The 13,105-nt window shown below is 39.3% G+C and overlaps 1 protein-coding gene across 3 annotated transcripts; it reads left to right on the top strand.

The window, feature by feature from the left end:
- znf326 (zinc finger protein 326) lies at positions 1 to 6,829 on the top strand. 3 transcript variants are annotated; one of them, XM_066665375.1, is made up of 13 exons: positions 1 to 644; positions 760 to 806; positions 1,561 to 1,648; positions 1,730 to 2,084; positions 2,172 to 2,337; positions 2,486 to 2,502; positions 2,644 to 2,686; positions 2,886 to 2,967; positions 4,193 to 4,340; positions 4,430 to 4,523; positions 5,856 to 5,986; positions 6,085 to 6,180; positions 6,294 to 6,829. In XM_066665375.1, exons 1-13 carry the CDS (start codon positions 571 to 573, stop codon positions 6,402 to 6,404), a joined length of 1,452 nt encoding a protein of 483 aa, XP_066521472.1. In that variant the 5' UTR covers positions 1 to 570; the 3' UTR covers positions 6,405 to 6,829. The 3 variants fall into 3 exon arrangements, with proteins under 3 accessions (XP_066521472.1, XP_066521471.1, XP_066521473.1); XM_066665374.1 differs by having other exon boundaries at positions 2,641 to 2,686; XM_066665376.1 differs by having other exon boundaries at positions 2 to 644; positions 1,566 to 1,648; positions 2,641 to 2,686.
- The last annotated feature ends 6,276 nt before the right edge of the window (positions 6,830 to 13,105 follow it).

Raw genomic sequence — 13,105 nt, 5'->3', positions numbered from 1 at the left:
ATAAAATGTACACGGATCGTTGACAAAAAAACAACAGTTAATATTATACGACACGTTTCAGTATTTAAAAAGTCCTATAATGTTTCCACTCAAGGACGAGGGTTAAGTGAAAATTACTGGGGAAACTGCGCATGAACCACATTAAATATTAGGTGCTGGTATCGTAGGGTCAGAATCTGGATCTCCGCTCTAGATTCTTTTGCTTTCTTCTGGAACACACCTGATATAAGTCACCAACTGATCAGAGACCCCTCCGACATTTAACCCAGGTGTGTGGGAAAAAAGGAAAGAAAAAAATAGTCCCTTTGTGGTAGACTAAGCTCAAAATTTACTAAGTTTTTCACGTTTGATTGAACGCGGTCTTAAGTTTAGCCGAGTTCTACTCCAGACACTGTTTGGGTGATGATCGTGCCTGCTCGTTTTCTAGTTTCATCGATGTTGTCCTACCAGTCCTTCGTTAATAATGACTAGACCGTGAAACACTTTGGGACCTATTCTTTTGAGAAAGAGAGTCTGAATCAGCGCATTTTTTAGTTACGTTTCCCCACTTTCAAGCCGAGGTTTAGGACAATGTCATCTGGAGATTCAAGAGGACTATTCTCTGAATGTGCTCCAAGAACATTAGAAGAGTCCTGTGGCTCAAAGTAAGTACTTTGTGGTTTAAAAATATCTAAAACCATGTTTTGATCCCAGGCTTTTTTTTTTTTTTTTTTGATGAATTGTAATATTTTGAATGCTCAGTAATGCTTTGGCGCTTAGTTTTGCAGCTGAAGATCGGCCATTGATGTCAGCATCTGAGAATGCAGGTAAAAACATTTCCCTCCCAAACAGGGAACAGTTAATGGGGCTAACTTTAACACTTTTAAGAAATATGGTGCTACAATACAGTGTTTGAGATGAATGCTATTGAGGAACCATTTTAGTTCTCTAAGGAACGGAGATGCGAGTTTCTAATGAACATTTTAGTGGTTACAACAAAGCTTTTCATAATAATAGAAATTAAATGTGATCAATGTTAAGGTTTCTTGAGAACTGAGCTTTTGTGTTGCCTTGTTTAAAAGGCCCTCAGACTTGGCCATGGATTGCTACTAAATACCGTATGTTAGGGTGACCAGACGTCCTCTTTTTTAGACCTAAAAAAAATGTCCAGGCGGAATTTCACAAACGTCCGGGATTTTGTTTTTCTGGAGCTTACATAGAATTTCGAGAAGCGTTTCGTTCACAAACTAGTCCCGCCCTCCCCTACTCTGATTGGTTCGCTTGAGTGAGAAAGGGGCGTGTAAATTTTCTGATTGGACGGTCTGACTGTAGAGCTACCGTTATTGGTCGATAACCTTCTCTGTAAACATTTAATTGGTCAGTCTGCACGTCAGTAGTCGTTAACAACCCCCCCACCACCACCGTATGTGGATATTGGAGTGAATAATTTTGCAAGTCCTTTTAGGGAACCAAAAACTGTTCTTCTGTGGCATTACATGTCCCTTTGGACATCTTTTTTTAAAGGTCAGTCTTACGGTTGATATACCTGCCGTTTATTTCCCTCCCTTTTCCTTCTCTTAGAGCAGAACTTTAGTTGGCAAGAGTTTAGGTTGTTTCCATTTGGATCTTCAGAGTCCTTTGAAACCTTCGAGACAGACAGCTCTAATGGGTGAGAGACTTATTCTAAATGTGTCTGAGTTCTGGATTAAATCTTTTTTTATAATCAGTTTTCCTTGTAAATTTTCACCAGATATAGTGCCTATGAATCTTTTGATCTTGAGCCCTCAAATAATGAACATGAATGTGGAGAATATGGTCACACACGCTCTACTGCCTGGACAGATGATATGCCGTTAAGCTGGCGAATGCCTTATCGTGAATCTTCAAGAAGGTCCAGGTCACCTCTATCAGACAGTGGGCGGAGGAGAGGAAGCCGATACTCCTCCTATAATGATCTCTCAGTGTCTCCCACATCATTTGCCACCACATATACAAGGCCAGCACCCATTGGGTCTCGTGGCAGGGCAATGTCTGTGCATTTTGAACACCTGCATGGACAGAGAGGAGGGGATACAGCAACAGAATGCAGAGCTAAAATTAGAGGGGTAAGTTTGTCACTCTTTGCTGTTGCTGCTTGCATATGTTTGACACATACACACCAAAGCTTGATCTATTATTCTTTTCTGTATCAGTTTTGTGGGCTGCGGGGTGCGGTAAGCACTCAGAATGTTCACTCCTGTGTGGCAATACCAGTGTTCCGTGGGACCAAGCGCAAGATGATGGCTCCAGTGTCTCCAAACGCGTTTGTCAAGAAGCCGAGGGTTGTCAGAACTATCCCAAAAACAGGATTTGGTGAAGGTATTTTTGGAAGAGATGAATGTGTAATACTCTCAATGTTAATACTCAATGCAGTAATACTTTTGTTTATTCTTTATATATGTTTTATTTATTGCTTATCTCTGTAAAAATTGTTACCATATTAATTTTAATATTCCTTTTGTCACAGCTCTGAATTTCACACAGGTGAGACGCCATATTTATTATTGTGCTTGTTTTATGTGCGTATAAGGTGTTAGAGTTCCCTTTTATGTAGTTCTGTGTTTATTTCAACAGGCCCAATACATATTGTGTAATAATAAATCGCTTTCTTTTTATTAAAAGCAGAGTCATATTACGTCTGATGGAAATCACCTTAGCACACAAGATGGTATGTATTTACAAATGAGCCATATTCTCCTGCTTATGCTAGTAGTCAAGTACAGATCCTTCATTTAAGAACTGGGTTGCTTACCATGCCTCATGTGCAACAGTTATTTAAATGTTGAGTACACTATATAGTTTATAAATGGTGTCCTACTTTTGTTTAGGAATATTTAATTTGAAAGTTTGTATGCATTTCTTCTTAGTTGAGGTTGAGAAGGTTCGTGTCAGAGAGAAGCGAAGACGCAGACGGGAGAAAAATCGTGAGAAATATGGAGACAAGCACAGGTAATACTGGATGGACCCTAGTGGGACAGTTAGTTAGAAATGGTTTCAGTTTGCTAAATACTCAAACAGTCTTTTGTTATGAATTGGCTGAGTCCTAATGAAGAAGAATCACCTTTTATTAATCATTGTGAAGAAATTGCCACTCATTTTAATCCATCCATTGTAGTGAACACACAAACACACACTAGTGAGTAATTCACACAAAATCAGACCTTCGGGCTGCCAACTACATTCATTTTTTCTTTTCTCTCTCCTGTGTTTGTGTCATTTTATCTATTTTTCCTTTTGGATTGACCTATTTACTTAGGATAGAGTCAAAATAAGAGAATGGAGAATAGTAGTGTCACTTTTTTAGTGACATTTCTTTAGAGTTAGAAGTTTCTGCTGATATTTATCATATGACTTGGTTGACTGCATACTCCTGCTGTTAGTTGTAATTGTCCAATGAACTCACAGTTCTGAGAGGGATATTGTACCAAAGATGTTTTTAACATGGTAGAATAAAGATTTGTTTGCAGATTTGTTTTTTATTTATTAATTTTTTTTTAAACTATGAACAGGTGAATATATGTGAAAATAGGGCTGGGCAATTAATTAACTAGTCGAAATTGACTTTCAGAACTTCTATTTGATGTTATATCAAATTTTCTTTTGTAACAATAACAATTTTTGTCCCCACTGTGTTCATGTACTGTCACTTTAAAACCATGCTACCAAGCTTTACCTATCTGCCACATGGAAGCAACCTAAATGCAGAGGCAGACCGAGCAACACGAGCAGCTTGTACCAAAGAAAAACAGTGTCTGTGATGTGGATGTGCTAGGATTTTACTATAATTCATATAACACTGAACAAAAAGAAGTCAAATGTAAATGCTGAGAAAAAACTGTTTCAGCGACCAAAGTACAATCACACACCGAATATAAACAGTGCTCAGAAAACAAGAGAGGAAAAACTCCCGGCAACATTAGAATAAAAAAATCCCAGCTGTAATACTGGAGCAGATTTACAGTACAGGACTCGTAACTGAAATATGAGCGTCAAAAACAAAATAATCGTTCATTATTCGTAATTGTGGTCAAATGTGCATTTAATAAAATAAAATATTGATTTGCACTAATATCTCCCAGCACTATGTGAAATCAATAACCTCTTTTCCTTTGTCATTTAAAACATGCATCTCTTTCTGTCAAGTACAATGTGTTGCTGTTTTATCATTATTTAGACTGGCTTTCACGTGTGCATTCTGTAAGTTTCGCACATTTGAAGACCAAGACATTGAGAAGCACTTTGGAAGCACATATCACCGTGAAACTCTAGACTACATTCGACGGCAAGCCAAGTTTGATGACCGGGTCATTAACTTTCTCCATGTGAGTCTGCAGGTCTGCTGTTTTTATGTATTTTATTGCTTGTGTTCATGTGGAATTTAATTTTTCTCTAACTTTTTTCTTTGCTAAAGGACTGTATGGTGCACAAGTTTCGAAAAACAGTGTCTGCTCTTTGCAAGTTACGCACCTTCTCAGATCAGAAAACAGACCAGAAAATTATGGAAGGTACATGTTGATTTTTACTTTTCTTTTAATCATTGATACAGATGTTCTTTCATAAAAGTTTATATATTTTAAGGGGCTGGTTAGTCTCCTTTTGAATCCAGAGTGTTTATGCATTATAGTTTTATAAGAAAGGATATTTTTAAACTTATTGTGCCATGCTGTCTGACAGAATAATCTGTATGTTTAGCTTGAAGTAATGAAAAGAAATGCCACAAGGGTTTGGTGTTTTTGGTGTGAACACATGTTATCTAACAGAAATGATTCAGAGAGTACATGTTTGTGCAGTGAGATTCAAGTAAAGTATGACTGATATTTTGTGCACCATATAAGAACCGCAGTAACTTTATATAATGCATGGTCCTCCATTTTAGGGCATGTATCATTTTTCACTCCCTGCCTGTTTGAAAGGTTTTGCCTTGAGCCTTGTCTAAATAAATGCTTCTCAGGAAGGTTGAGGGTGGTGGGCTGGCTTGATTGGCAAGGAATATTTTTGCATTTTAGCCCTGAGAACTTTTGGAATCATTTTTGGCAGTTTTGTGACCTTGTGCTGTTGCAGCATCAAACTCATCTGGTATTTTGAAGATAATAGTTGGACTGGAACATTTCTGCTTACATCAGAATTCATTGTACTGCTGATGTCTGCAGTCATGCCATTTTATAAAATGTTCCCAGTAAAACCAGACCATGCTGGTTGGTAGTTCCTAGTTCATGTCACCGTCTTTGGTCCTATTAAGCATGGCTTCACACATTTTCATTTAAAAAAAAAAACAAGTTTCTTGACAGCCATGATATAAAATTTATTTTATAATTTTACAACTCCTATCCAGATTGATGGCTGGCATAGTGTGTGTAAACATCACTCTCACCTGCTGCCTGGGTCTCTGCAACCCAAATTTAGATTCCTGCTAGAACCCAGAACGTTTTTGATCAACTTTGATGTCAAAGTTTTTTTCATTTACCTGAAACACACATTTAACCTGCACTAGACCATGCACCATAACTGCACCAATACCATGGTAAGATGAAACACTTTTAATTCAGCTGTTGAAACAGATATTCAGATATGCCCATACTCTGTCCATACTTTGCTTTTTGCTTACTTAACACGCACAACGTTATATTCTTTTGCTCTTTTCCTTAAATCTTAAAATAGGGAATTATAAATTGTACTAAATGTAAACAATTTTACATTCATCTCTAAAGTTTTCACATTGTAGATGTGATGGAATATATATCGTTTATATTACTTTTACAGTATGTATGGTGAGGGCTTTTTTTTTTTCTCCTCCTCCTCCTCCTCTCTCTCTCTCCCCACTTGCCTGTGTTCAACAGGAGTGACAGAGGATGACTACATGAGAAAGGTGGAGGTGGTGCACTGTATGGCCTGTGAGATGCACATTCCTGCATTCTTCCCTTCTGTGCAGCAGCATCTCAAATCTTCTATGCACGTAAAAAGCAAAGTGGTACGGACCCTCTTACTGATTGTATAGAAATGCTTGTATCCAGAAAGATCCAGGGAATGTTTTGGATGAATGTTGGCATCTGTGTGTCTCTTCCACAGATGTACAAAGAGCAACTGAAAAGGGAGAGTGTTCTTACTGCCAAAGCTATAATAAATAATGACAGTGTTAAAGTTCGCTATGAGAAATATATAAAGGTAAATATGAATGATTCACCAGACCTCACATCCATGTCATTGATTCTGATGGTGAGAGAATATGAGCTATCTGAAACTATAGTTTCTAACATTGTCTCTCTCCTCGTTTGCAGGGAGAAGACCCATTTGTAAACGATAACAGAGAAGAGACGAGTTCAGATTCGTCTGAACAGGAGAGATTTGACGAACCTGAGGATGAGCAGGTGGAAAATGACAGGAAATGAAAGACTGGAGGTCAATGTGTGCTGGCAGCCCTCCATCCATGTTCTATGATGTTTTAAGCCAGGGGTGCACAGTTGTGATTGTGAAGGGCTGGTGTAATGTAGTTCTGGGTAGTTTTCCTGCTTCCAAAACATGGCTGAGGCCTTCTAGTGCACCCTTGTTATAAATGAGCCTACATTCAGGTCTTAAGTGGTCAGATCTCTTTTCTAATTGTTTCTTTATGAATCAGTGTCAGTTTGTGTTGTTGTAGATGATGGATCTTGTTTACTTAAATGTTAGCGTTTTGTTTACAATACAAATGAATTTACATAAATTATAGCACTGTTACAATATTTATTGTAGTATCTGGTATATGAAAATTGTGGCTGTTTGTAAGGTAATGTGTTTTTGCAATTAAACCCTTTGTGTATTACACATGCAGCCGTTACTTTAGTCTGCCACTTATCATTAGTTTTTCCAGTGTCTGTGATAACACAAATTTATATAAAAAAACCAAAAATATGTTGTTTAAACATTATATGAACACATTAGTGATTGCAATTAATGTGACTGGTGTTAAGGGGAGGGGAGAAATTCATAAAACTATATTTCACCATATGTCTTAGTTTGCATACCCAGTATTGCGCTGATTTACCACATAATGTACTTATTTTGGAACCGTTTGGTGTGTTTCCACTGACATAAACTCATTCACGAACCAGAAAAATTTTTCTCAAAGAACAGTTGGCCGTGGACAGCCTGAACCATGGCTGAATAATAAGAAAGAACACAGGAACACGCTCTGAACTCGCAACAAATTTTGTCTCGCAGAGAGGAGGACTGCTGATTTTCACGAGTGTGTGTCTTAGTGGTGGGGAGACATTTTGTGGTGTTAGTCAGTTTATAAATCTCCACATTGTGCACAGCAAGAGTAAAATGCGTGAAGTTTAATCTAACAGTTACATTGAATACAAAAGTAGTTGCAATTTTTAAAATCAAAGTGTTCTTGCTCATCTTTGTTCTTTGGTGGTAGGTCAACTAGTATTTATTTTTAAACAAAATACAACGTATTCTCTGGAACTCTGTATTTATTGGATGGGGAGGGGAGAGAGATTATCACATTCTTAGCAAATGCTGTATAAGTGCATAATACTGTTCAGAAGTCACAATTTTATATGCACCTCTAAATGATTAACCCCCTAAAAATGTATCTGTTAAAGTTAGGTTTTTTGTTTTCATGAAGGCAATTAGTCTAAGGCTCTAACTCCACATAACCAATCCCCAACCCCTAATTAATAAAGTTTGTGACATAAGAAAACCTGGCTCTCTAAATTCTGCAGCATAAAAAATATAAAAATACACCACCTTAATGATTTATTTTAAGATCTAGTTTTATAGGATGAACAGTAACATTTCTGTAATATTTCGATCACCTTGCCCAAAGAATTGATGCTTAACTCTGCAAAGTTTAATTAATTTGTCTCCATTTTAAAATGAGCCTAATCTGTCCCAATAAATAAACTAGTCATTTGTATTTGATAATGATGGTTACTTTAATAAAAGCATACTTAACTAGGGTCCTTTCTCACATGGGAGTCTTCATCAAGTTCATGTCGCTGTATCACAGTGTAAAATGGGATCTTGGGAATCATATTTTTTTAGTAGTCTAAATATTGCTCCATAATAAGAGTCGAACAGATCCTGTTCTTAAAATCAAGTCTTGTTTTCCTAAAGCTCTTTGGCTTATGACCTTGTAACCCCATACAGACATCACCGAACTGGGTTTCTTCCCCTGAAGCTCAAGGGTGTTCAGGTCAAAAACACTGACTTGGACAGTCAAGAACATTTCCACTGCCAGGCCCTGGGAAAGTATATAGCTTCCGTGTGGCTCATTGTTCTGCTGCACAGTGAAGTGCCTGTACACTTCAGAGTTCATCCTGATGCTGCTGTCACTTCCTAAAGACAGTGAGGCAGTTCCTCTGGCAGCCCTGCAGGCCCATGCCATGTTTCACAGATCAGGTGATTTGCCTTGAATAGTCAGCATTTTTCCCCTCCTTATATTCCACTTTCCATCACTCTTACAGGTTTATCTTAATTTAATCTGTCTGTATGGCTTGTGCCAGACCATAGTCTATATGCATGTCTTAGCAAACTGGTTTCTGGCTTCCAGAACTATCAGTGGCTTATATTTGAGCTCATGCTTTTTATTCCCTGAACACTGCCAACACCTGTAACTGGTGGTACGTATTCAGTACCATGTTCTATATTACTATAGATTTTAAAGTTGCATTTATTTTGTAATATTCATCTCTGTTAACAGACTATCCCTGTTAAAGAACAGAGTACAAAAGTACAAAAAAATCAACCTCTGACCTTTAGATAGCTCTTGTGTTGGGAGTTGGATCAAAACCCAGCCTCTGTTTTCTTTTATTTGAAAACACAAATAATGACAGTATGTAGATATTAAGAGGTCTGGACTGAGAGAAATGGTCTAAAAATGATGTAGAATAGAATTGTGTTAGTTCAATTATACTAAAGTCACACAGCTCCAGGGACCTGGGGGGTTGTGGGTTCAAGTCCCGCTCCGGGTGACTGACTGTGAGGAGTTTGGTGTGTTCTCCCTGTGTCAGTGTGGGTTTCCTCCAGGTGCTCCGGTTTCCTCCCACGGTTTAAAAACTTGTTGGTAGGTAGATTTGTGACTCAAATGAATGTGTGAGTGAATGTGTGTGTCTGGCGCCCCCTCCAGGGTGTGTTCCTGCCTTGCGCCCCATGATTCTGGGTGGGCTCCGGACCTACCACGACCCTGAATTGGATAAGCGGTTTCAGACAATTAATTAATTAATATTTATGTATTTATTTATTTATTGGAGATATGTGATTTCATTCTCACAGTAAAATCGTGTTTAATGCTGTTTGATGAATCCAAGGCCCAATTACCAAGTTCCAGTGGTAAACAAATGTACAAGTTTAACTCTCTTCAAAATTGATTTGTGCTGTCCTTCCTCTTCAGACCTCTAATGGGGGTCAGTGTGATTTATTCTTAAATCAACCAGGCTATTCACCGCAAGTGATGGATTATAGGATTTTGGGGCACAATCATAGGATTTGATTTGATAGGAAACATGAAATAAATAAAGGTTGATTTCTACAAAGTAGAAAGAGTTAAAAAAGATATCACACAAAGTAAATAATAAGAATTGTTCTAGGACATTCCATGTCTCATGGTGTCTTTACCCCACAGAAAGCTTATTGGACTGGTGCTGCTAAGGACGTGTCCCACCTAGTAACAGTCTTGAATGAGACACACCTAGTGTGTCTGAGTCAGATGTCTCATTGTCTAAAGGGTTTGTGGGTGATGCCTATCATACCTTGTAGAGGCCTGTTATGGCAATCCCATCACACAGAGGAGTCAAGAAGCCTCCATCGTAGAGAGCACATCATTATTTCCTTTGCATCAGGATGCCCCCTTACCCACAGCCTGCCCACTGATATCCAGTGTCCTGTTTGAGATGCCTGCCATCCCTGTGGTTCCGGCAGCTTTCTCTAATGAGACAGGAGCTCCATGTCAAGTGCACATGCTTGTCAGAAGGCTTACAGTGACAGTGCACCTGTGTTCCGGGACAAGATCGTGCCTCATAAATTCAATGGAACAATAATCAAAGTTCCCTGCAGTCAACAGGCCTTAAAATGCAAGCCCAGGGTGATGAAATCATGCTGACGTCCAGCTCTGGCATTGTTGATAGATTAAAGACAGGTACTAGGGGCATTGTTTAAGAAAGCCACTGCCATGCACCTTTTTTTGTCTTCATTGTAGAAAGCTAAATGTTCATTTGGAGGAATATAGCTGAATTTTTTTCATTTAAAATAACATATAATATTTATCGGGATTTTCCTCTCAGTGGAATTTAGTATTAAGCATTTCGCCATGAGACCTCTCTCACTGGTGTGGCCTTCAGGGTCTGAAGTGAAGGCCAAATGTGTCAGACTCATTAAGAAGCTACAGCAGAATCAACCATCAGGTTTTAATATAAAATGTGTGGGATCAGATCAGTAGGAGAACTATGGCAGGGCAGGAATGTCTTTTAAATTTTTTTAAATATTTATTTTTTATCTAAAATGGCCCAAAAAAATTGAAATGTGCAGAGTAATTGCTGTTAGCTTCACTCATGCTAACACACTGCCGTAAGAGCACTAGCATATGCTAGCATTACAGTAGAGTTGTTTTGCCTTGTTTTCCTCTCAGAGATTTGACTGTTATGGCCAAACTGAAGGCCTAGTAATATTTCCACTGGCCCACTGCCAAAAGGAGAGGAAAACAGCCTTTTTTAGGGTCACTATATGAAATAGCTTCTTTGAATAAGCAGCCTGTGAATTTGCTGCTTTTCATATGCTCTGTTTTTTAGTAGGGCATTAAATGGAATAAGGGATGGCCTGCATTTTCACAAGATCTGCTAACTGGTGTGTGTGTGTGAGATAGAGAGAGAGAGTGTGTTGCCCAGAGGAGAGGAGCTGAGATCCAGCATTGGCACTTTGTAAGCACTTGCACAGATGATGAGCAGTAATTACGCTTTAATGATTTCTTTAGGGCATCTCTCTCTTTCTCTCTCACTTTCTGTCGCTCGCTCTCAGAATCACACACACACAGGCTCCTGCGCGAAACCCCACCCGTCCTCAAATTAAGACATATTTTCAAAACGTTTGTTGATGAAACGCTGCTCTTTGAGGGCCACTAATTGCCACTCGAACCCCATGCGGGCATTATATGTTGGCAGCTTTGATGTGTGATGGCCCAACTCAAGCGTTCCCGGGCACCGATCGGGCACTGAGTGGCCGTAATTGGGACAAGTTGTTTTAAAAAGGGCATCCGTTCCTAGACTTTGACAGGCGCATTGGCCTGGGCTGAGCGCTCAGAATCAGGCCTTCCTCCCTCCTCCTCACCCACAGGCATTGAGGCCTTGTCACTTATTAAAGGAGGCTGTCACCACAAAGTGACAGATGTCCTGATAGGATCTGGCTGTGGCTCTAGCCCCCGCCTGGCTTGTTAGTACACATGGTTCAAGGGAAGTGTGCTACAGAGACGGGCTGTTGTTCTTTAATAACTGTTACATTTATTCTTCAGAGGCCTCCCCCCTGTTTCGTTTTTCCATCTTGTTCCCTCCGCTTTCTCTTTTACATGCTCTGTCACTCAGTCTCATAGGTGTCAACCCTTACATTCACAGCTTCCAAACTGTAGGTTCACTGAAATCTTAAGGTTCAAATATTTAGCATCAACAGACGTTGATCCAGTTTTGGTTTCCATCATTGTAATTTATTGCATTGGTAAGTCACAGTCAAACAGAGTATCATGCATCATACATGAAAAGCATTGTTACCTATGTTTTAATAGTAAAACAGAAGTATAGCAGCTTTAAACGGTGGCAGTTCGGAAACGTTTAAGTACGAAGGATCTTATAGAACTGCACTGAAATGACACAGAACATTATCTTCTTTAATGTTAAAGCCCCATTCCAGACATCAACAAGGTCAGACCTGTTAATCAAAATGACAAAATTACAAGTTACATTCACTAGTAGACCACTAGGTGCCTTTAAATGGCTACGCTATGAATGTGCAGTTGGTCCCCATCTCTATCTAAACCCACCTCTCCACTCGCAAGCAGCTTGAAAGCCCTGCCTATGAGTTTACGACATTGGTTCCTTAGGTCTATGATTTAAGAAACTTAGCTTTTTTGCAGTGAAAATGCTCAGATATGACCCTACTTAATTTGCTCACAATACTTTTATTTATTTATTTTAATTACATTAATGTGTTACCCCTCCACATCTTCAGTACTTTTAGTTAGGTTACATTAGTGTACCAGACTATATTTAAATCCTGTATTTTAAGATGCATTTGCTCTATAACCAGGTCTAGACTCTATTCTGTGTATACAAGTTTATTCATCAGTCGCCACAAATACAGACTTTTCCTTTGGGAAAAGTGAGTGTACTGTAACTTTAAGGTACACATTTGGACCCTAACACCATTTGTTGACACTGACAAAAACTGTAGCTGCACAGTACCTCTTTTCTGACAGTATGCCATCTCTATTACATTTAGCACGCATGCAGCAGCATCTCCAGTCTTAGAGAACGCTCGGTGTTGTCTCCCTGAGGTGCTGGCCCTGTTGCTTGAGGTTTCTGAGCGTTTCTAAAGCTCCATTTTCGATCCCCCCACTCTTCTATAACACCACCAGCAGCCCACCACACGAATATGAGGCCGGAGTCCTGGGGTACACACCTGGCACTTTCGCTTGCTCCACACCACTCTGGAGAACCGTGCGTCCTTTTAGCTTTTTCCACAGGTAAAATTGCGAAGAGCCTCTCAAGGCCCTGGGTTCCCCCTGAGGTAAAATCTATAATGGAGTTTTGATTTGAGCTGCAAGAGCCTTGAAAATGGGCTGCTTTAACCACACAACTGCCTCTCAGAAGGTCAGCTCTGCGGAGGGGCAGGGAGAGAAAATCAGCAGCCAGAAAAAAAAAAAAAACACTGTGAGAAAAGGCCAGAACAACATGGCACAATTACACACCAGAAGGGCACCCTGCAGACATGACTTCTTTTTGCAAAAGAACTTTCAGACGCTGCATCATGGCTCCTTAAACTTTCACATTTTGGTGCATGAATTATTCAGCATGTAAACTTACTGAATTATGGAACCTGTGAGCCAATATCGGCTCCAGTGGAC

The sequence above is a fragment of the Hoplias malabaricus genome, chromosome 3 (assembly GCF_029633855.1).
Source record: "Hoplias malabaricus isolate fHopMal1 chromosome 3, fHopMal1.hap1, whole genome shotgun sequence".
NCBI lineage: Eukaryota > Metazoa > Chordata > Actinopteri > Characiformes > Erythrinidae > Hoplias > Hoplias malabaricus.
The sequence above is the reverse complement of the archived record's forward strand: the minus strand, read 5'-3'. Positions and strand labels throughout refer to the sequence as shown.

What these genes read in the sequence shown, in the direction of transcription:
- znf326 (XM_066665374.1), top strand. Translation starts at nt 571, where the DNA reads ATGTCATCTGGAGATTCAAGAGGACTATTCTCTGAATGTGCTCCAAGA. An exon ending in GTCAGCATCTGAGAATGCAG is followed by an intron (nt 807 to 1,560) that starts GTAAAAACATTT and finishes TCCTTCTCTTAG; the next exon opens with AGCAGAACTTTAGTTGGCAA. An exon ending in TCACCTTAGCACACAAGATG is followed by an intron (nt 2,687 to 2,885) that starts GTATGTATTTAC and finishes ATTTCTTCTTAG; the next exon opens with TTGAGGTTGAGAAGGTTCGT.